This window comes from Rhinatrema bivittatum, chromosome 1, assembly GCF_901001135.1.
Source record: "Rhinatrema bivittatum chromosome 1, aRhiBiv1.1, whole genome shotgun sequence".
NCBI lineage: Eukaryota > Metazoa > Chordata > Amphibia > Gymnophiona > Rhinatrematidae > Rhinatrema > Rhinatrema bivittatum.
Window position 1 is genome coordinate 136,436,960 of NC_042615.1, and position 23,154 is coordinate 136,460,113.

Sequence of the window (23,154 nt, forward strand, 5' to 3'; positions counted from 1 at the left end):
CAAATCGGAGAAAATTGTTTCTCATTCAATATACAATTAAACTCTGGAATTCATTGCCAGAGGATGTGGTTATAGCAGCTAGTGTAGATGGGTTTAAAAAAAGTTTTGGATTTGTTCCTAGAGGAGAAGTTCATAAACTGCTATTAATCAATAGGGAATAGCCACCTGTTGTTGCCAGCATTAGTGTAATGGTATTTATTTTATTTATTTATTTGAGTTTTTCTATACCGGCATTCACGGAGATTCGTATCATGTCGGTTTACATAAAACGAGGGGTGATCAATACATTATAAACGTGCATAAATATAACATGAGAGTATACATTTACAAATAACAACAAGTTATAACAAGTGCGCAGAAAAATCAGTTACAATAAAACAAGGATGGTTCTAACTGGGAGAAGAAGAAGAGGATGATAGAAGTTTAACAAGAAGTAGAACGTGCAGTGTTTGGTATGTCTGTATCAGTTTAATGGGTGATAATATTTAATATTTATATGATATTTAATGTTTGGGTACTTGCCAGGTACTTGTGACTTGTATTGGCCACTGTTGAAGACAAGATACCGGGCTTGATGCACCTTTGGTCTGACCCAATATGGCATACCTTAAGTTCTGACAGACAGAATACCAAAAGTACTGACAGGTTGTGAAGTAGACGCTTATGGTGAATATTGGCCAGTCATAATAGGCTTCATCTCTCAAGCATATATTGCAAGATGATTCACCTTATTTATAATCATCGGTCAAAGTCCCAAATGATTAAAATTTTCAAGTATTTTTTCAATGCATATAAAATGACTTGTAGATATCGCTGAAGCCGTAAGTTAACAGACCGCCCGACATGGGTCCATGTTTCAAACGTTTGCCGTTCTTTATCAAGGGCTAATGTTCAGCGCTGTATTTGTAGTCCTTCGGAATTATAAAATTATAAAATTCCTCAATGGCATTTCCGCATAGGAAACGCCATTGTTGAATTTTATAATTTTATAATTCCGAAGGACTACAAATACAACGCTGAACATTAGCCCTTGATAAAGAACGGCAAACGTTCGAAACATGGACCCATGTCGGGCGGTCTGTTAACTTACGGCTTCAGCGATATCTACAAGTCATTTTATATGCATTGAAAAAATACTTGAAAAATTTAATCATTTGGGACTTTGACCGATGATTATAAATAAGGTGAATCATCTTGCAATATATGCTTGAGAGATGAAGCCTATTATGACTGGCCAATATTCACCATAAGCGTCTACTTCACAACCTGTCAGTACTTTTGGTATTCTGTCAGATTTATATTCTACCATAGTACTTCAAAAATATATCACTATCGGGTTTTCCCATGGGTCACTGTTGATACCTTAAGTTCTTACAGACTCAAATTATATGGCCCTGTGCAACCCTGAGGGCTGTATCCCCTTTTATTTTTATCAGGCTCTCTTGTGGCCATACAAACTAGTATGTCTATTCAGGGAACCTTAAACCTTTTTCTCTCGAGTGAGTGATGGGTAAAGCTTACCCATAGTCTCATCCACCTTAAAGCCAGGGACAGGGAAATCCCACTCTGAAAAGATTAATCCACTGATCGCCCGGCATCTATGATGGGATCCTCTGAATCCATATCCTCTTAGACTCCCTCAACTTTTTTAATGCACAAGATCCAAAAGGCCTTAATCAAGGAAGACTGTTCCTCCTTTCTAAACTGCCAAACTACTACTGAATCAACTTGTTCCCTGGAGAAATATACCTTCCTCCAAATCCACATCCCCCAACACCTCACTTGATGCCCTTTGGGACCCTCCTACACCTACGACTACCCAGGAAAGGATCAGATCCAAGGGCTGTCTCCCCCAGGAATAGCCAAGATCTTTTCACTTCATCCAACCTAGACCATGTACCAGTTTTCAGCATGGGAGGCTTGCCTATTTGCTGGAAACAGAATATTGGCAAGGTAAGGCAGCACAAGATGCTATAAGGACTCAAATAAACAAACTTGTTGCTCTGACTCCATCTGCTGGTAGAAGAGCATACACCCATACATCTGGACGTCTGACTGGATGAAGAGGAAATTCTGGGTTGATTAGAAGTAGTATGTGAACTCATTCATACTGCAGGTCATATGCTCGATTTAATTTTTTGTCCAAATAATGATATTGCACTGCAGACAATAAGCCAAACATTTGGAGATTTTTACAATTCAAAACTGCAAAACTTGTTCTATATCAACTGCACATCCCTAACCTATATATTTGAGAAGTTCTATACAATTAATCATCACTTTGTGATACGATGTTGCCTAAGATCATGCAATCCTTTGTTTTCAATGTACTATTCAATTCTTCAGTAGTGCTTACATTACCTTGTCCATCACGGATGTCAAACTAACAGATCTGTAGTTTATGCTTCCTCCTTGTTTCCACCCTTGTGGGTTAGCAGTACACCTGCTTTTCTATAGCCTCTTAGCATCTCTTCTGTTTCAAGTGATAAATTGCATAGCGCTTTGAATGATACAGTTAGCACCTCCTTTAGCTCCCTTCAGTATTCTTGGTGTAACCTATCAAGTCCCATAGCCTTGTCTACTTTCAATTGTGCTAGTACATGGAATACTACCTATATTTATTTATATGCCCCTACTCTGGAGGTCCTAGGTGTGAGCACAGTAAAACAGTAATATGCTCACATCACAGTCCCTTAAATTCTAGCCTTTGGTCTGTCAACCTCTCCTAATGTGAATAAAAAGCAAAAGTATTTATGGTATTTTTCATTCAATATTCCTCTTTATGTATCCCATCCAACTCTAATTCTTATTATTCCCCTTTTAGTTATCCTCTTCTCATTTATGTGAAAAATATGTTACCCCCTTCTTGACTGGGTAACATACTTCTCCATTAAAGCTTTCACCTGTTTAATTTACCAGAAGGGAAATGAGGACATTTTGTATGTCATTTTTTCTGTAACTTTTTGTATTTCCTGAATGCTATAACTTTATGTTCTTATTTTTTCAATACACCACACGAGTTTCTAATTCTCTTCCCCTTGCTAACATGGCAAAAGGATGTGCTGCCATTTCAATAATCCTTTCTATGCTGTCCATAGTTTCTCTGAACCTATGCTCAATAAGGTTTCCTTAATATAATTCATTTTCTTCAAGTCAGCCCTTCTGAATTCAAGGACCCTGGTTCTAATCCACATCAAATACTTACATCACTCTCTGAACATTTATTCATTTATTTATTGGTTTTTTATATACCGCCGCTCAGAGATATCACGTCGGTGTACATAGAACAAAATCCGCAATTGCGTTTTACATAAAACAGTAAGAAAACAACTGAGAAAACTTTACATTAAAAAACGGTTAAATGCATTAACAATAAACAATTTATAAAATATAAATAGATATATAATGATAATATTATATGGAGTGGTTATAATATTACTATTTATAAAAAACATGTTTCATGAGCTAACTATGCCCAATGCCAGATGTTGCTAACATCACAAGAGTGGCTTTGCATGTCCAAAAAGGGATGAGGCAGATAAGGCATTCCATACTTCCAAGCTGGATTTTTTTTTTTTTTTTGCAAACGTTTTATTATATACTCACCATCAGGCTAGTGATCATTATTCAGGCTTCCGTCTCCTAAATCCATGAGAGCATGTACGACATTTGGCCTACTTTCCCAAATAGTCTTGCCATAGCCTCCTTTCCACCCTTTAAATAAGTGAATCAACCCCACTATGGATTTTCAGAATTGGTTTTCTCAAGGTTCCTAAGCCACATGACTGCTGCCTTCTACTTCATGCCCATTATAACTTGCCCGTGTTGAAAATAATCTACAACCTTTTCTGCTTTAGCCTATTCCTTCCTTTCAATTTTTTTTATTATTTTATTATTTTTTTTATTTATTTTTAACAGAAGCTACATTTTTGCAATCAAAGGTTGCAATTTGTGCTTGCAATTTTATGATTTGAAGGTGACCCTGACCTGAGAAAAATCACCTAAATTGGATTTTTTTTATCCATAATCACAGTCATGCACTTCAGACAAATTAAATGATTGGTAACAGACAGCACTGTGATCTTGAAGAGACAGAGAACATTCTGGAGTTATATGATTAGTGTCTCTAGAACTATGCATTGCGATTTATGGATATCAGCAACAGTGGTATGAACATCTTCTGTATCAACAGCATGCCATAGAAATAGATGGTCACGGTGACTTGCCTGATCACGCTAAGGCTCAATTCTGCACTATAATACCAAGGTGCAGATGTCCTGGAAACCTGCAATTTAATTTGATGTTGTATACTGCACATGTATAGAACCGAATTTTTAAACCTACACTTATCAAAACCACACAAAAACCAAACAAAAAAACCCAAAAACTTAGAAATATTAAAGATGATAATTTTTGGTAGATTAACCCAAGAAATTAGTGTTTAAAATTCTGAAGTATTTTCAAGCTCATAAAGGGGAAAAAAAACCTGAAAAGCTTTTCAAGTTAATTTTCTGTCCTTCCTCGTTTCAGAAAACTTGCCTTTAAGATACACAGAAGTGCTGCAATAGTTATAACTATGATGGCAAAGCAATGAAGACATCCTACCTGGGGTTTGTACCACTGCTTGAAGGTTCTTTTCCTGGAGCTGCTGGATTTTTTCAGACTTGGCCTTGCTGTCTCTCTCTAGCAATCTAATTTTATGGATATACTGATTATTCAAAAACTTCAGGTCAGCTGTCTGGTGTTCAAGTTTTCTTAATGTGGCCTTTAAGTCTTAAAATAAGCAAAATACAAAAATAAACAAAAAAACATCCATTTCATTTCAGAATGCCAAGAGTAGGTATGAAGAATAATCCCAAAATTACAGCTGCACATGAAATTGTATTACATTGTCTGTGGCATCGTAGTTGCAAATTTCCAACCACTTAAAAAGGTATGGTTAGAACATGCATATCTCACCACACTATACTAATTGGCTTGCATGAATATTTGTACACAGAAAATCTCACCTGATTCTAACATTTAAACTGAAAACCAAGACTATGATATCGCTCTAAAAAGTGTTGCACCATAGACAGTGGTCATTCTTCCAACATAATAGCGAAGCCATTTCTTTTCAATAGCATAGAATTATATTAGCTACATTGGTCTTAAAGAAAACTGGAATCTCTGGATGTTGTGATCTTTTAAATTTATTTTTAAAAAAAGGTATGTTACAGTATATGAGCTTTCAAGGCCATATAGGTAGTAACATCTGAAGAAAGGACAAAAGTAATTTTTATTGGTCCCATAAATACTATAATCTACAAAGATTACATTTTTCAATGGAAAGCAAAATTGCTTACCTGTAATAGGTGTTATCCCAGGACAGCAGGATGTAGTCCTCACATATGGGTGACATCACTGGACGGAACCCTATCACGGAAAACTCTGTCAAAGTTTCTAGAAACTTTTGACTGGCATACTGAGCCCACTGAGCATGCCCAGCATACCATGATACCTCGAGCCACAGGGGTCTCCCTTCAGTCTCATTTGTAGCAATAAGAGTTAGCAAAAAATAAAATAATAAAACGTGTCGGACCCAACTCTGCGGGGTGGCAGGTGGGTTTTGTGAGGACTACATCCTGCTGTCCTGGAATAACACCTATTACAGGTAAGCAATTTTGCTTTATGCCAGGACAAGCAGGATGATAGTCCTCACATATGGGTGATTAGCAAGCTACAGGCTGAGTCATATTTGTTGTGGACCAACAGTATACAACTCGTGCAACAGGCACAACTGGTGTACTGTTGGAAAAGATGAGGCAGCCTGAAATCACAGCAGGTTGGATGTGGAAGGAGTTGGGATTATACTGGAAATAAGTTCTTTAAGACAGATTGTCCGTAGGTTGAATCTTATCATCCTTCCTTGTCCAAGCAGTAATGAGCTGCAAATACGTGAAGAGAGCTCCATGTTCCAGCCTTACAAATCGCAGCAATTGGAACTAAACAATAGTGCACTACTGAGGTTGACATTGCTCTTATTGAGTGCACCTTTACTCATCCCTGGAGAGGAAGGCCTGCTTTTTCATAGCAGAAATCTATACAATCTGCTAGCCAGTTAGAAAGAGTTTGCTTGCCCACTGCCTTACCCGGTTTGTTTTATCAAAAGAAACAAAGAGGTGGGTGGATTTCCTATGGACTGCAGTGCGGTCTAGGTAATATGCAAGTGCACGTTTACAGTCTAAGGCAGTGATGGCTAACCTATGACATGCATGTCAGAGGTGACACGCCGAGACGTTTTTGCTGACACGCACAGCGTTTCGTGGACTATCAGGAATTTTTTGTTTTTTGTTTTTTTTGTTTTTTTTTTTTTAAATCGGCTGCGCCGAGCCAATAACCCAAACACACAGCCCGACCCTTTAAAATGAGTTTTTTAGTATTCCCCCCCCAATACCCCCGGGCGTAGGGAGGCTCATGCGGCGTAGCGACAAGCAGATGGGCAGGGCTGTGGCGAGGCTCACATCACCACGGCCCGAAGAAAAAGATCGTGTTTAAACGCGCTGATGCTCCTCCTCCTTCCTGCCTGTGCGGCCCCGGAAGTAAACGCTGCCAGAGCCGCGTGGGCAGGAAGGAGGAGGAACAGCATCAGCGGGTGCAGAAGATGAGCAGCATTTACGGGCCACCGCAAATCCCAAGTCGCAGTGGCCCGAGAAGAGGAAGAGGCCCAGTAGCAGGGCCGCCACAGCCCGAGAAGATCAGGACCGCTGCAGAGCCCATCCTACGGCGACCCGTGAAGAGGAGGCCCAGAGGTGAGAGAGAGGCTGAGGGTCTGTAGAGGGTGTGTGTGTGTGCGTGTATGAGATGAGTTGAGAGATTATGTGTGAAAATGCATGTGAGAATGAGAACCTGACTGTGTGTTTGAGGGAAGAAGATGGAGAGAAAAGAAACAGAAAAAAAAGACAATATAAAAGGAATTGGCAAAAAAAATAAGAAAGGGAAGGTGGGAAAAAAAAAACCTGTGACCAACCAATTAGAAAACTAAGATCAGACAGCAAAGGTTAAAAAAAAAAAAAATTACTTTTTAGTAATTGGCACATGTAATCTTTGGGAATGAGCAAGAATAGCACTCTCTCTATACGGATCTCACAACGTACGAGATCAGCATGGAGAAAGTGGAAGCCCACGGGGCTTGCACAGAGGAGGCAGCAGAATGGACTTCAGTGTCAGTAGCAGCAATCGGCACCTCCCCAATAGCCATGTGGCAGCAGAGGAATGAGAGAGGTTCCAAGGTTGCTGGCAAAAGAGAGGGGGGTCTGCCTTTAGTATGTGCATGTGAATGCATGGGACTCTGCCTGGGGGTCAGAGTGTGAGTGTGAGAGAGAGAGAGAGAATGAATGACTGGGAGCTTGCCTGGGTGTGTGTGTTTGTGTGTATGTGACAGCATGAGTGTGTATGAGAAAATCCAGGGGAGTATGAGTTTGTGTGGGGGGTGCGTGTGGAGGGGGAGAGAGCATCTTAGAGCCTGAGAGTGTGCCAGTGTCTGTGAGAGCAAGAGGTTATGGTGGGTATAAGGGCATGAATGTGTATGTATGTGACAGTGTATGTGTGAGAGAGAATGGACATGTGAGTATGTGTGAGAGAGAGAGGATAACCTCCTAATCCTCGACAATATCAGGGTGACTGGAAATCAAGAGCTCCGACAGAAGGGGACACAGCAGGGGCTTTTTAAAATCCTTATTAGTTTTAATTGAAGATTTAGCCAATGAAATTCAGCAACAAAAAAGTCACTAAGCAGGTAAGGTAAAGAATTATTTGTTTTTGCTTTATTAATACAGTACATATTAAAATTATAACTTTGTTATTAGAGCTACAAATATCACAAAATTATGGATTTTTCTAGAAGTGACACACTACCTGAGTTTTGCTCGTTTTTTTTTAATGAATTTTGACACACTGAGCTCAAAAGGTTGGCCATCACTGGTCTAAGGTGTGCAAAACCCGCTCACCTTGGTGAGAGTGAGGTCTTGGGAAGAATGTGGGCAAGACTATGGACTGATTCAAGTGGAAATCCGTAACCACCTTGGGAAGGAATTTTGGGTGAGTACGTAGGACCACTTGATCATGTAGGAACCTTGTATAGGGTGAGTATGTGACAAGTGCTTGTAACTCACTAACTCTTCTAGCAGATGTAATAGCTACTAAGAAGAGAACTTTCCATGTAAGAAATTTAATAATCGCAGGAATCTATAGGCTCAAAGGGAGAACGCATGAGCCTTGTTAGTACTACATTAAGGTCCCATTCTGTGACTGGAGGCCATAATGGGAGTTTTAGCTGAATTAAACCTTCCAAACCTACTGACAAGGGGTTGCACTGATATTGAGGCATCCCCTACTCCTTTGTGGTAAGCTGAGATGGCACTCAGATGTACTTTTACTGACATAGTCTGGGAGACCAGAGTCTGAAAGGTGCCAGAGATAGTTAATAAAGATGATGTGGGGCAGAAAAAAGGATCAATACTTTTCTGCATGCACCACATGGTGAATCTTTTCCACTTACAACGATAGGATTTTTGTGTAAGGTTTGTGTGAAGATACAAGCACTTGAGATACATTAGTTGAAAGATTTAGTGGTTGGAGGATTATGCTTTCAACATCCAGGCTGTGAGGGATAGGGTTTGAAGGTTGGGGTGGCGCAACCTGCCCTGATCCTGATTTATGAGAGAGGGTGCTGTGTCCAGACGAATTGGTTCCCTGATCGAGAGATCGAGAAGTATGGGAAACCATACTTGTCGAGGCCAATACGGGGCTATGAGTATCATTGGAGAGATTACTTACCTGATAATCTCGTTTTCCTTAGTGTAGGCAGATGGACTCATTACAAATGGGTATAGTGTGCTCGTGCTAGCAGTTGGAGACGGATCTGACGTCAGCACGTGGTACATATACCCCTGCAGGAAGTGCAGGCGCTCAGTAATCTTCCTTGCAAAAGCTTCATGGATATATGTGTGACTGACAGATTGATTAACCAAACATGATTAACCTGACCGATTGATAGTAGCTGGAGACCGCCAGTGCTCTTAACCGGGAGGCGTCGACACCTGGCAGGGTGGATGCCCTATGTAAGAAAACATGGCTTACCTTGAATCGGTGAATTCCCATGTATATCGGCAGCCGGGCGGGATGCTGAGTCCATCTGCCTACACTAAGGAAAACGAGATTATCAGGTAAGTAATCTCTCCATTTCCTAGCATGTAGCAGATGGACTCATTACAAATGGGATGTACAAAAGCTACTCCCGAACTGGGTGGGAGGCTGCCCGAGGTCCGTTTAGGATTGCCCTTGCAAATTCTGTGTCCTCCCTGGCCTGGACGTCCAGACGGTAAAATCTGGAGAAGGTATGGAGGGAGGATCACGTTGCCGCTCTGCATATCTCTGCAAGCGACAGCATCCTAGTTTCTGCCCAGGAGGCCGCTTGCGCTCTGGTAGAGTGAGCCTTGACCCGTAGAGGTGGTGGTTTTCCCGCTTCTACGTAGGCTGCCTTGATAACTTCTTTGATCCAGCGAGCAATAGTTGCCCCTTGAGGCCGCTACTCCTTGCCTCTTCCCGCTGTGAAGGACGAACAGGTGGTCTGTCTTTCGTACTGCTTCCGACATTTCCAGGTATCTGGGCAGCAGCCTGCCGATGTCGAGATAGCGCAGTATTCGACCTTCTTCCGACTTCTTCAAACCTTCCGTGGTTGGCAAGGATATGGTTTGGTTAAGGTGGAAGTGCGAGACTACTTTGGGTAAGAAGGAAGGAACCATGCGAAGGTGTATAGCCCCTGGGGTGATCCTGAGAAACGGATCACGGCAGGACAGTGCTTGTAGCTCTGAGATGGGGCGTGCTGAACACACGGCCAGCAAGAACACCATCTTCAAGGTTAACAAACGGAGGGACAGGCCTCGGAGGGGTCTGAAGGCAGGTCCCGCTAGGGATTCCAAAACTAGGTTGAGGTTCCACAGGGGCACTGGCCACTTCAGTGGCGGGCGAATGTGTTTGACTCCTTTCAGGAAACATGAAACGTCTGGGTGTGCGGCGACGCTGTTGCCGTCACTCCAGGGACCGTAGCAGGATAGCGCTGCCACCTGAACCTTGATTGAATTAAGGGACAGACCCTTCTGGAGCCCATCTTGCAGGAAATCCAAAATGATGGGGATTTTAGCGGCATGTGGATTGGGGCTGCGAGTTTCGCACTAGGCTTCAAATACTCTCCAGATCCTTATATAAGTTAGTGATGTGGAGAACTTGTGTGCACGGAGGAGTGTATCTATTACCGGCCCCGAGTATCCCCTTTTCTTCAGTCTAGCCCTCTCAATGGCCAGACCATAAGAGAGAATTGAGCTGGATTCTCGTGGAGGATGGGACCTTGTCGCAGCAGGTCCCTGTGAGGAGGCAGGGGTAGAGGATCCCCTGCCAGTAGTCTTCTCATGTCTGCGTACCAGGGTCTTCTTGGCCAGTCCGGGGCCACCTGAAGAACTAGGCCTCTGTGCCGCTGAATCTTGTGTATAATGGCACCCAGCAGGGGCCAGGGGGGAAAGGCATATAGCAGGATCTCCTGAGGCCATGGCTGTACCAGGGCGTCGATCCCCTGGGATAGAGGATCTCGCCTGCGACTGAAATATCTGGGTACTTGAGCGTTGAACCTGTCCGCTAGTAGGTCCATGCCCGGCGTCCCCCACTGATCCGTGATCATCTGGAAGGCCGTGGACGACAGCTGCCATTGCCCCGGGTTTAGGCTCTCTCTGCTGAGGAAGTCTGCCGTGGCATTGTCCTTCCCGGCGATGTGGATGGTGGAGATATCCTGGAGATTTGCTTCCGCCCAAGCCATCAGGGGGGCTATTTCTAAGGATACCTGTCGGCTTCTGGTTCCGCCCTGTATGTTGATGTATGCCACTGTGGTGGCATTGTCCGACATCACTCTGACTGCTCTGTTGCAAAGTCTGTGGGCAAATCGCAGGCATGCTAACCTGACTGCCCATGCCTCTAGTCGGTTGATGTTCCACCCCGACTCTTCTCTGTTCCACCGCCCTTGGGCGGTTAGTTCTTCGCAGTGTGCTCCCCAGCCGCTCAGGCTGGCATCTGTAGTGAGCAGGGTCCAGGTTGGAGAGGACATTTTTGATCCCCGGCTCATGTGGCCGGGCTGCAGCCACCACCGTAACTGATGCCGTACTCTGGCCGGTAGAGGTAGGTGCACAGTGTAGTTCTGTAATCGTGGGCTCCACCGAGATAGAAGGGAGCGTTGTAACGGTCTCATATGAGCCCGCGCCCATGGTACCACTTCCAGAGTGGAGGCCATTAGGCCGAGGACCTGTAGGTAATCCCAAGCTGTGGGCCGGTTGGCGCTCAGCAAAGTCTGCAAACGATTCCGGAGTTTTAATTTCCTCTTGGAGGTCAGGCTGACTGTCTCCCTGGGTGTCGAATCGGACTCCTAGGTATTCCAGCGACTGCGAAGGCTGTAGGGAACTCTTGTTTGTGTTGACTACCCATCCTAGGCTTTCCAGAAGAGATATAACTCTGTTGGTTGCCCAGTGGCTCTCCTCCGGTGACTTTGCCCTGATCAGCCAATCGTCTAGGTAGGGATGGACGAGAATTCCTTCCTGAGTGACGCCGCCACCACTACTATTACCTTGGTAAAGGTCCGGGGCGCGGTGGCTAACCCGAAGGGTAGAGCCCGGAACTGAAAGTGTTGTCCCAGGACTTTGAAGTGTAAGTAGCGCTGATGATCCCGATGAATTGGGATATGCAAGTAAGCTTCTGACAGATCCAGGGATGTGAGATACTCCCCTGGCTGTATGGCACTTCGGACTGACCGCAGAGTTTCCATGCTAAATCCTGGGACCCTTAAGTGCCGGTTGACCGACTTTAGGTCCAGGACGGGTCTGAAGGTGCCCCCCTTCTTGGGTACGATGAAATAAATGGAGTAATGCCCAGAATTTATCTCCAATGCAGGCACTGGGATTATGGCTTTTAGGGACAGGAGCCTTCCCAAGGTAGCTTCCAGCGCCGCCCACTTGAGGGGCGGACAAGGAGATTCCACAAACTTGTCCGGAGGGAGGTGAAGGAAGTCCAGGTAATACCCTTCCCGGATAATGGCAAGGACCCACTGTTCCGAAGTAATCTCGACCCACCTGCGGTAGAATACGGTTAGCCTGCCCCCTATGGCTTCTTCCCCAGATGGGTTGGCTGATTCTCATTGTGGGGTGCGGCCGGGACCCAAACCCGAGCCGGTTCCCCGCTTGCTGTGCCTGGTCCGAAAGGACTGGTTCCTGGTCTGAGAACGAGGTGCTTGGTAGCGAGTCCTGTAAGGGTTGAAGCGTTGAGAGCTTCTACCTCTGGATAGCCTCCTTGACTTGTCTTCTGGTAGACGGGGCAATGGAGAGGCACCCCATTTGTTAGCCAGTTTCTCGAGGTCGCTGCCGAACAGGAGGGATCCCTTAAAGGGCATTCTTGTAAGGCACGTCTTGGAGGAGGAGTAGGCTGACCAATTTCGTAGTCAGAGCTGTCTCCTGGCTGCCACTGAGGATGACACTCCCTTGGCTGCTGTACAGACTAGGTCGGAGGCAGCGTCAGTGAGGAACGAGAGGGCTGATTCCATTTCTTCTCCCGGGGTGTTGTTCCTGGCTTGTGATAAACAGGAACACGTCACCACGGTGCAGTAGGTCGCAATTCGTAGGGACATGGCTGCCACCTCAAAGGCTTGTTTCAGAATGGCGTCCATGCGCCGGTCATGTGCATCCTTGAGGGCCGCCCCTCCCTCCACCGGAATGGTGGTGCGCTTCACAATTGCGCAAACTATGGCATCTACCTTGGGGCACGCCAGCAGCTCCTTGGTTTCCGGGTCCAGGGGGTACATGCCAGACAAGGCCCGACCCCCTTTGAATGAGGCCTCCGGCGCATTCCACTCGAGATCGATTAGCTGCTGTGCTGCTTGTAGGAGGGGGAAGTGGTGGGCCGTTTGCCGAAGGCTTCCAGCAGGGGGTTCATCCTAGGTTCCCCTGGGGTGCCGTGGCCCGGGATAGCCAGCTCCGACAGGCATTGAGAGACCAGGTCTGGGAGATCCTCCTTAAGAAAGAAGCATCTCATGGTTCGATACGGCTCTATCCCCGAGGGAAGTTCTCCCTCCTCGGGGAGCTCTTCTTCCACAGAGCAATCTGAATCCTCATAAGTGGGGCTTCCGGGTGGCGGGTGGCCGTGCCTAGGTCTTGAGGGTCCAGGGGTAGGGTCATCCGGTACGTATGGGTCCGTTCGGGGATCAGACTGCATCTTGACAAAGGCATGAATCCCCTTGAATAATTCCACCCATGAGAGCAAAGCAGGTTCTAGCCTTAGGGGCACCAGGTCTCTAGGGTTCCCTGGCTGCTCACCACGGCCTGCTAGGTCTGGGGTGTTCCCTGAGGAACTAGCAATTACGCTGGGCTGGGACCGGCCCTGGCCTGGAACTCCCAGGGCCTCCTCACATTGGGCATATAGGAAGTTTGCTTCCTCGCTCTGTGTGGCTCTGAGGTGGCAAGCTGAGCAGAGGCCTAGAGCTCTTATGCCTGATTCTGGAGGCACCAGCTCTGCGGACGCATGGGCTCTCATACGCTCCATCGCGTCTGTTATCTCTATGCGCTTTGTAATATGCGCGAAGATGTGCGCCTAGCGACGTGCGCCTGGCAACGATCAATGTGCGCCCAATTATTTTCGGGCGCCCGTTGCCTGTGCGCTGTCCGATCTGAGCGCTAGGGAGAGGCGGCGAACCAGGGCAGATGGTGACGGCGAGCAGGCAGGCAAAATGGCGACCTCCTAGGCGGGCTGCCACGCAGGCAGACCCCGCTAATCCTCGCTTCCTCGGAGACCAGCAAAGTAAAGATGTACGCCTTACCTGATCTTTGGCGCTTCCCGGCTGCGACCCGGGCGGTCTCCAGCTGCGGGGAGAGAGGGTGATTATCTTCACCGCCGTGCTCAAGGAAGTGCACCCGCTGCCTCTAGGCCGCGCCCGAACTCGTCTCGCCCGGGGGCCAAGTCCTCACCGCGAACGGATCGGGACCGAGGCTGCCTCAATGCCATGCCCGAGCCCTTCTCACTCGGGGGGCTAGGTCCTTGCCGCGAGTCGGCCACCGGACCAAGGCTCTTACCTCCGAGGGACCACGGAAATCACCTCGGGAAACTCAACTGGGGGAGGGACCCGATGGTATCACTGCAGGAGTGCGGGGCTCATCTTCAGGTAGGACTTCTATGAATTTATTTATTTATTTATTTATAGATTTTTTTTTTATACCGGAGTACGTAAGTAACATCACCTCGGTTTACATTCAAACAGTAATTCAGCATTGCGCTTTACAATATAACTTAGTAACTGAACAATACAATACCATGTATAACTTTGTATTAATAGAATATAAACAATAAATGAGAGACTGTGGAAATTAGGAAGAGTAGTAGAAGATTTAGTTCATTAATAGTAGGCTTTTTTAAATAACCATGTTTTAAGGTTTTGTTTAAATTTTTTGTGTCAAAGTTCCTGGCGTAATTCAGAGGGCATGTGTTCCATATTGTTGATCCAGCAATAATGAAAAATCGTTCTTTTGTACTAGAGAGTTTAGTCAGATTGGGTGCTGGGATCTTTAGTTTGGCTAAATTCTGGAATCTCGTTGGGCGGGAAGAAGTTTTGAATTGTAGTTGATCTGTGAACCAGAGCATATCTCTATTTTGAATGGCTTTCTGTATCAGCGTCATAGATTTATAAATTATCCTAAAAGCCACGGGTAGCCAGTGCAAAGACTGAAGTGCTGGGGTGATGTGATCATGGCGGCTTGTGTTGGTGATAATGCGGGCAGCTGCATTTTGCAACATTTGCAAAGGTTGAATGGTGGCTTTAGGTAGACCCAGTAGCAGAGCATTGCAGTAATCAATCTTTGATAAAATAGTTGCTTGTAAGACTGTGCGGAAGTCATATTGGTATAAAAGAGATTTAATACGTTTAAGCATGTGTAGCTTAAAGAAACCATTTTTGACCGTATCCGCGATGAATTTTTTAAACGTGAGATTGCTGTCAATGATGATACCAAGGCTGCGTACATGCTGTGAAATAGTGGAGTTGTCTTGTAAAATACCAGAGTAGATCAGTGTTGTATTTTTTGGAGGTGAAATTATGATAAGCTCAGTTTTATTGGTATTGATAGCCAATTGGTTGTCTGTGAGGATTATTTTAATTTCTAATAAAGCTGCCTTCCAAGTACTCAGGGCATTTGTGATTGTGCTGGTAATAGGTATGAGTATTTGAACATCATCTGTGTAGATGAAGTGTTGAAGACCCATTTTTGAAAGTAACCGGCATAGAGGTGTAAGGTAAACATTGAATAATGTGGAGGAGAGAGATGATCCTTGGGGGACTCCTTGAGAGAGGTTTCTTGGCTTGGATTCATTTCGTCCACATCTAACGCTGTATGTTCTGTTGCTCAGGAATGACTGAAACCATAGTAATGCCGATCCAGAGATACCTATTTCAGAGAGGCGGATAAGGGCGTTGTGGTTTACCGTGTCGAAAGCAGCTGATATATCAAGAAGGGCGATAAGGTATGATTTGCCAGCATCTAAAGCTTTTAGTAGCACCTCAGAAAGTGATATCAAAAGCGTTTCCGTGCTATGGTACTTTCTAAATCCATACTGGGATGGGAAGAGTATTTGATGATCATCTAAATAATCAGTTAGTTGTTTGTTGATGACTCTTTCCATAATTTTTGAAAGGAAGGGTAGGTTTGATACTGGTCGAAAGTTTGCTGGATCAGATGAATCTAGGTTAGATTTTTTTTTATCATTGGAGTTATGATAGCATGCTTAAGTATAGAAGGAACTATGCCTGTGGTGATGGATTTGTTAAGAATCTTTGCAATAGGTTTTGCTATTGTAGAACGTATTGAAAGAAGAGTCTTAGTGGGTAAGATGTCTGTAGGGTGGAAAGCTGGTTTCATTTTCTTTAGAATTGACTCGACTTCAATACCAGTAGTGATCTCAAGATTAGATAGCTTTGTTTCAAATTTAACTTGAGTGGTTGATGTAGTTTGGTTGGTGTGTGAAGGAGCAGGAAATGATTTGAATCGCGTTAAAATAGAATGTATGTTGTTATAAAAGAACGTAGCTAGTTCCTCACATTTTGAATCATCGTTGTTGTTTGGACTGTTGCGAGCTGGAGCAGTAACAAGGCTTTTGACATATTGGAAGAGTGCTTGAGGGTTGAATTGATATTTGTGAATTCTGGCAGCATAGAAATCTTTTTTTGTTTTATCGGTAGTTTGGCGATATTTGTGTAGCAATGATTTGAATTTTAATAAAGTCGTAGAATTTTGGTTTCTGCGCCATTCTTTTTCTGTCTTACGTAGCTCCATTTTCATAGCTTTAAGATCGGTAGTATACCAAGGTTTTTTCCTTATTATTTTTTCAGAATAGATTTTATTGGATTGAATGGGACAGAGATTCTCAGCTATGTTACTAGTAATTTTAAACCAAGAAGAGGTAGCTGTTTCAGCGTCAGTGAGATCTAAGTTTTTGAGATCTTCTGAAATCACATTATTAATTTCATCTGTTTGACCTTGTTTTCGGAAGTAGATAGTTTTTTTGCTGTGAACATTAGTTGGTAAGTGCTTTATTGTACAGCAGGTGTCTATCCGAAAATGGTCAGACCAAGGAATAGGTGTGCAGAGGGGAGGTTTTGTTTCAATATGAGAGCTAGTAAAAATGACATCAAGGGTATGACCAGCTTTATGAGTCGGGTTAGTCACAGCTTGTTGAAAGCCCAGAGCATTAAGAGAGGTCAATAATGCTTCACAGGATGGGGATAGAGGGATGCGATCAAAGTGTAGATTCAAATCCCCGAGTATAATAGTTGGGAGGTGAATATCAAGGTTTTTGATAATAAATTATGTTAGTATAGATGGGTTATTTTCAAGTATGCTGGGGGGGGGGAGTAGATCAGGCAAATTTGAAGATCCTTAGATTTGAAAAGGCCAGTCTCCATTTTGGAGGAAGGGGAGGTAGTTTGAACTGTAAGGTTAAATTTCTTTTTGGCAGCCAGGAGAATACCTCCACCTTTCTTTTTGTTCCCTGGAATGGAAAAAACATTGTATGTGTCAGTGGGTAGTTGATTGATTATGGCTGTGTCTGTGTCTTTTCGCCATGATTCAGTGATCGCACATATGTCTGGCTTTTCATCTGTGAGGATATCGTTTAGTAGGGTGATGTTTTTTAGAAGAGATTGTGTATTTAATAGAAGGATAGAGAAAGTTATTAGACCTAACATTTGAGTGATAGGTGTTACCATAATAGGAGTTAATGTTCTGATTAATGGAGAGTGTCTGAGGAATCTAGCCGGTTTATGATTCGCGTTGAAGTGTTTGATAGTAGGAATGTGGCGAGAAAACATTTCTGATTGGTGCATAGTGACAGACAATTCTGTAGGAATCTTGAGTTTAGCAAAATGGAGGATTTTTTTTTTTTTTTTTTTTTTAATGGTACTGAATGAATGGGCGAGATGCAGGGGCAAGCTCTTTTATTGCTTGGAGGGCCCAGACTTTAAAAGTCTCTAGATGAACAGGAAGTATTTGATAGCAGCGTGGTCAGATATAGAGAGCCACTGAAGAACGGAGATGAAATAGTAGACCTGAGATGAAATAGTAGACCTGACGTTAGTCAGAAGGTGAGGATTTTGGGTCAAGACTGTATGAAGTAGGCTTTACTCGGGGGCTGCACAAAGGGGCGCACAAAGGGGCCAGCCCCTTTGTTGTGCTCCTTTGGCGCGCGGCGCCTGGGGAGCAGTGAATTTAAACGTCCCTCTCAGCGTCTGATAGGCTGAGATCAGGTAAGTAGGCGGGACTTAGGGCTGACGTTGCGTTTGTTTGGTGTGGGCAGCGTGATCGGTGGCCGGATTCGCCTACAAGAGTCTAAACCAGTCTAAACTACACAAGAATCTAAACCAGAACCCAGTCAGGCTCACCAGGATCCTCCACCTTCCACCCTACTCTCAACTGAAATTTAGTCGTTAGAATTTGGAAAAACGCTCAGCGAGCGTGAGGTAGCTCCAAACTGCTTTGGAGACGGAAATTACTGAGCACCTGCACTTCCTGCAGGGGTATATGTACCACGTGCTGACGTCAGATCAGTCTCCAACTGCTAGCATGAGCACACTATACCCATTTGTAATGAGTCCATCTGCTACACGCTAGGAAAATAAGCTTTTATAAATAAGAAAAATGGGATCTGGGGTGATTGGCCACCTTAAGATCAGATACAAACAAGTAGATAAACCAATAGCAAAAGCCAGAGGGTTGTATGGCTGCATAGGGAGAGGAATAGTCAGAGAATGAGAAGTTACTACTTACCTGATAATTTCCTTTTCTTTGGTGAAGACAGATTAATCCACATTAGTGGATTATGCAGCTCTACCAGCAGATTGAGACGGAACAAAGCTGACCTCTATATGTGATTTACCCTTTAATTTTGTCAGTGCTGTTCAGAGGCTCAGGGAGAGTTGTCTCCTGCTGGCTTTTGCTGAGCCCAGTCCTTCTCAGCAGGATGTGGGAATGGGTCTGGAAAGGGATCTGACAGTTTTTGCTTGGTTTTGAGGCCCCCCCCCCCTCAAATGGATTTCATCAGGGGAGGACAACCCAGTGGGTGCCAGTCTGGCACCCCTTGGTTTTGTGTTAGATCCTTCCACCTTTCTTGGAGGGGAATTGTTTCAAAGGCAGCAGTCCTTTCTACATGAACATTGAAAGCGGATCAACCATATAAAAAAAAAAAAAATTTCAGGATCACGGGCTGCGGAATCCCACAGGACTTGTGCCGTGGGAAAGTGTTGGAGAACATCTCAGTCTGCTGCGTGTCACTCTGATGGGGACCCAGGTGGCAAGGAGGACAAAGCGATCTTTAGGGAGTGTTCTGTAATAGAAATAAGTTGCCAGCTCTTCTCACTCTGACACTGAAGATGTTGGGAGTGCTGGGTGTTGATTCCATTTCTGAGCCAAAGAAGTTACTTCCCCATTATGGATGCCATTCAAGGCCTAATGATCTTGAATGGGACGCTCTGGAATCTGATTTTAGAGGATGCCAAGCCTTGATAGGGCTGAACCCCCTAGATCCGGCAGCTAGAGAGAGAGAGCAGTTGCATTTTCTAAAATGGGAACGTTCTGGTGTGTTCAGTCACCAAGCGGACAATTATTCCTGTGGAAAGGGGAGTGGCATTGAAGGATGCAGATAGCCTCTTGCTGCTCCCTGTGGCTTGCTCTTGTTTGTTCCAATCTCAGTAAATTGATGAGTCTGGTTTGAATACCAGGGCAGTGATAGAAACGGCTGCCAGCTTTTTGGCAGATGCTGGCTGGACCTGGTTCGTACCTCTGCCAGAGGAATAGCTTCAGGAATAGTAGCCAGGCAGTAGCTGTGGTTGAGTTGTTTGGTCGATACAATTTTGAAGTTTAATCTTGCAGAATTGCCGCTTAAAGGACCACTCTTTTTTGGGAGTGAGTTTAAAAATAGGCCAGTAAATGAGTCCTGGTTCCTTGGTTGCTAGGTGGGCGGCTTCTTAGAGGATGGCCCCTGAATAGGCTGTCCTTTCGTCCCAAGCAGCCCAGATGGGGTGCAGGCTTGGGTGGAGTTGCCTCTTGACACCCCCCCCGGCAGCAAAGGTTTGTGACCCATCTGAGTGTTTGAGTGGTTGTCTGTTGCTAGTTATAATAAAATATTGTTAGTCTGCCCAAGTTGGCTTTTGCAGAGAATATTGGTGGGCTGATGTCCGATATATATATAGCAGCAGTGTGGGTGTGTTATATGCATATATGTGTGTGGGTGGATGTGTGTGTGTGTATGTATGTATGTATGTATGTATATGCATATATATACTGCTGAGATATAGATATTTATCAGCAGTGTAAATTGCAAGGCGCTTAGGCTTCACTACTGGCGCCATGGATAAAACATCCACTAGCAGCACGCTTACAAGCGACTGACATTTGTGCATCCAACTGTGCTATCTGTACAAGGCAAACCCATACAGTACACCCAAATTTAGAATGTCCAAATTTTTAGGATGGCCATAGGATATTTACATGTATAAGTGCGAACTTCAGACACTTAAAACTTGTACGCCCAACCACGTAGCCCAGACAGACACCCAGACTGGACATGCAGGCATGAACCAACGTCAGACACTATTTCACAGCAGATCTGTGCAGAAAAAAAAGCATGCAAACACCACAACAGCCTTCCACACAGCAACTCAAAACCTGAGAAATGAGCCTAGCCCAAAAGGCCGTTCAACCCACCAAAACTGCCACAACTTTCCATCCCCCATACGGAGGCAGAGGCAAATGTCAGATCGGCCCACCAAGGTTCAGAGACCAGAATAGGAGAGAGAAATCCCTAGCATTATCTCTCATTTCTCTTTTTTTTCTTACCTGAACTCATCCCGTTCCAGCTGAGTACAGAGTCGTTCTCTGGCTGCAGGGGGAGAAGGCTAATGTCTTCACTGCACGCTTGGCTTCCTGCACCTGCTAGCCTTTCATCTATTCTCTCCTGGCAGCTAAGTCCACGCCAGAAAACCAACTACCAGACCAAGGCACTCAGCTGAGGGAGGGATCATGAGATATCACCTGAGGAGAACTCGACTGAGGGAGGGACCATAAAGAATCACCTCAGGAGAACTGGTGCATAGATTTTGGTTTGGTTTTTTTTTTAAACCAGAAATCCCCTATAGGGAAAATCCACATCTACCATCTGCTAGAGACAGAATACTGGTGGGATGATGACCGTGCAGGAGTTTATACACCATGACGTCAGCTTTCCTCAGTCGCCATCTGTTGAAGTGGATTAACCTGTCTGAATGATAAGAAAAGGGAGGAGATTTTGCCCCTGTATAGGTCCCTGGAGAGACCTTATTTGGAATACTGTGTACAATTTTAGAGACCATACCTTCAAACGGATATAAACCAGTTGAAGTCTGTCCAGAGGGTGGATACTAAAAATGCTTGATGGTCTTTGTTCTAAAGCATTAAGAGACAGACTAAGATCTTAACATGTATACCTTAGAGGAAAGGCAAGATATGATAGAGATTTAAATTATCTTCCTTCCAAGATTTCCTTGCAAAGGAGGCTCTAGAATGAGGGGTCATGGGATGAGGATGAAAGGGGGTAGACTCAGGAAATATTTCTTTAGGGACAGGGTAGTGAATGCATGGGACACAGCCTCCCAGTGGAGGAGTTAGAGGCAAAAATGGTATCTGAACTCAAGAAAGCATGAAGGGATCTTTGAATAAAGGGAAATTATAAAACTAGATTAGTTGGGTGAATGGGCAGATTAGATAGGTCATTCAGTCTTTTTCTGCTGTCACATTTCTATGTTTCTTAATGATGTACATGCTCCCCGCAGTAGATGGTATCTTAACCAAAACAGATCAAAATTCAACTCACTCTAACAATGTAAATATGTTTTATTAGCTTAAAAATAATGTAAACATGTGCTCTTACCCTTGATATGACGATCAGATTCTTCTTTTAGTTTCAGTAACTCTAGGTGAAGCTCATTATTTTCTCTGACAAGTCTGGCATTTTCTATCTTGTAAGGCTCTAGAAGAGCATCTAAGTTTTTACTTTCCTTTTCAGTTTTCCCAGCTGTTAATTTTGCATTGCGAAGGCTTTCTGTTGTATGTACAAGGTCACTGAAATAAAAGACCAACAGAGCTTTTTCTAGTACAGAAGCACATCTGCTTAATGTCCTTTAGCATACCTTTACCAGACTAGCTGAAAAAGTGCTAAATTTGTTTGAAACTTATCTGTATATACACTCAATATAATGCATCTCACTAAGAGCAGAAGGAAGCTTCTCTAGCATAATCAATAGCTAAATTTGACTAAATATTTGTTTAGAAAACTAATATAATGCAGTGCTAATAAGTATCTGATCTTATTTCCCTCAATTGTTTTCAACCCAGCTTACCTTTAGAACCGATGTTATAGCTGGCTTTGGATGCAATAACAAAATGTTGACAATATTGCTCTATATTCAGAGTCCAAGAGTGGCGTTTCAAGTTGGAGTCAAGGGATAACTACTGGGCTTGGAGGTCTATTACAGAACTGCTGCTTACAAGCCAGCATTAGCAGGGCTTTCTGCAGAGTATCAGCATATGTTTCCAGTGTCTACTGAGAAAGAGACTGCATCTAAGTCTGCAGGTACCATTGGGAACTTGCCCAGCAAATGTCCCTTGTGAAAAGTACCTGTTGCCAGGGTGAGATTTATCAGCGACTGATTTTCTTCTAGACTATTTTTTGTCTGGATGTACGCTAGTAAATAGGTGATCCACTTGCAATTATATTCCTGCAATCAAGTTTTCAGTCAAGATTTATTTTGAACTGCCATCACTGTGCATCTGTGTGTTTTTAACTGGTACTATTGCAGAAAATCTCTAAGAACCCCTAACAGCATTGAAAGACTTGTAATCTCCCCAAAGTCAAGGGAAGAACCCAGGGAACATGGGTCGGCGTGCAGCCCTGCCACTCCACAGAGAGACCGATCCCAGTTATCCAACTACATTAAAGAGAAATTTGTATAAAACAATTGACTATGTAATAATGATATTTATCTCAAATACTTTATAAATCACAAACTAAGTGCAGGGAGGTTCAGTGATCTGTGCAATGTCACACAATGAGGTGGATGATAGGATCATTTCAGGGTTTCCAGACCACCAACTAGGTGCCCTAATCACTGCCTTTACCATCACTCAATGCACCAACAGCTTTTCTCCCCCTCTCTCCCCAAAAGTGGCTCTTACCCACAACACTTACCCAACGGCCATGGACTGTACTGTCAAATACAGGTTTTAGATTTTTTACCATCTTATTCAGCTCAAATAATTATTAATCTGACAGAAAAGCCCTAAACATCTAGTATGAAAAAAAAAAAAAAAAAGCTGCTCGCTGTCAGAGGACTACGGTACCAAAAATAGATTCAGGTGATTTTAAAAGCATTCCTTATAAAAGAGGTGAATCAATTCTAGGTATATAAAACTAGAAAATAGAAAGTGATTTAGCTAGGTATTTTATAGTGTGTGTAGGGGATATTGGATTTTCAAGCATTCAGCTTTCTTTTGTTCTTTAATTTCTGCATTT

At 44.0% G+C, this 23,154-nt stretch overlaps 1 protein-coding gene across 2 annotated transcripts in view; it reads right to left on the reverse strand.

Moving 5' to 3' along the window:
• Window positions 1–23,154, reverse strand: part of CEP135 (centrosomal protein 135) — a 435,470-nt gene that overhangs the window by 370,620 nt on the left and 41,696 nt on the right. For both annotated transcript variants that reach the window (XM_029587343.1, XM_029587336.1), the window contains exons 3-4: window positions 21,514–21,704; window positions 4,606–4,773 (exon numbers count right to left, since the gene is read on the reverse strand). In XM_029587343.1, the coding sequence (XP_029443203.1) occupies window positions 4,606–4,773; window positions 21,514–21,704 (359 nt within the window). The remainder of the gene's footprint in view (window positions 1–4,605; window positions 4,774–21,513; window positions 21,705–23,154) is intronic.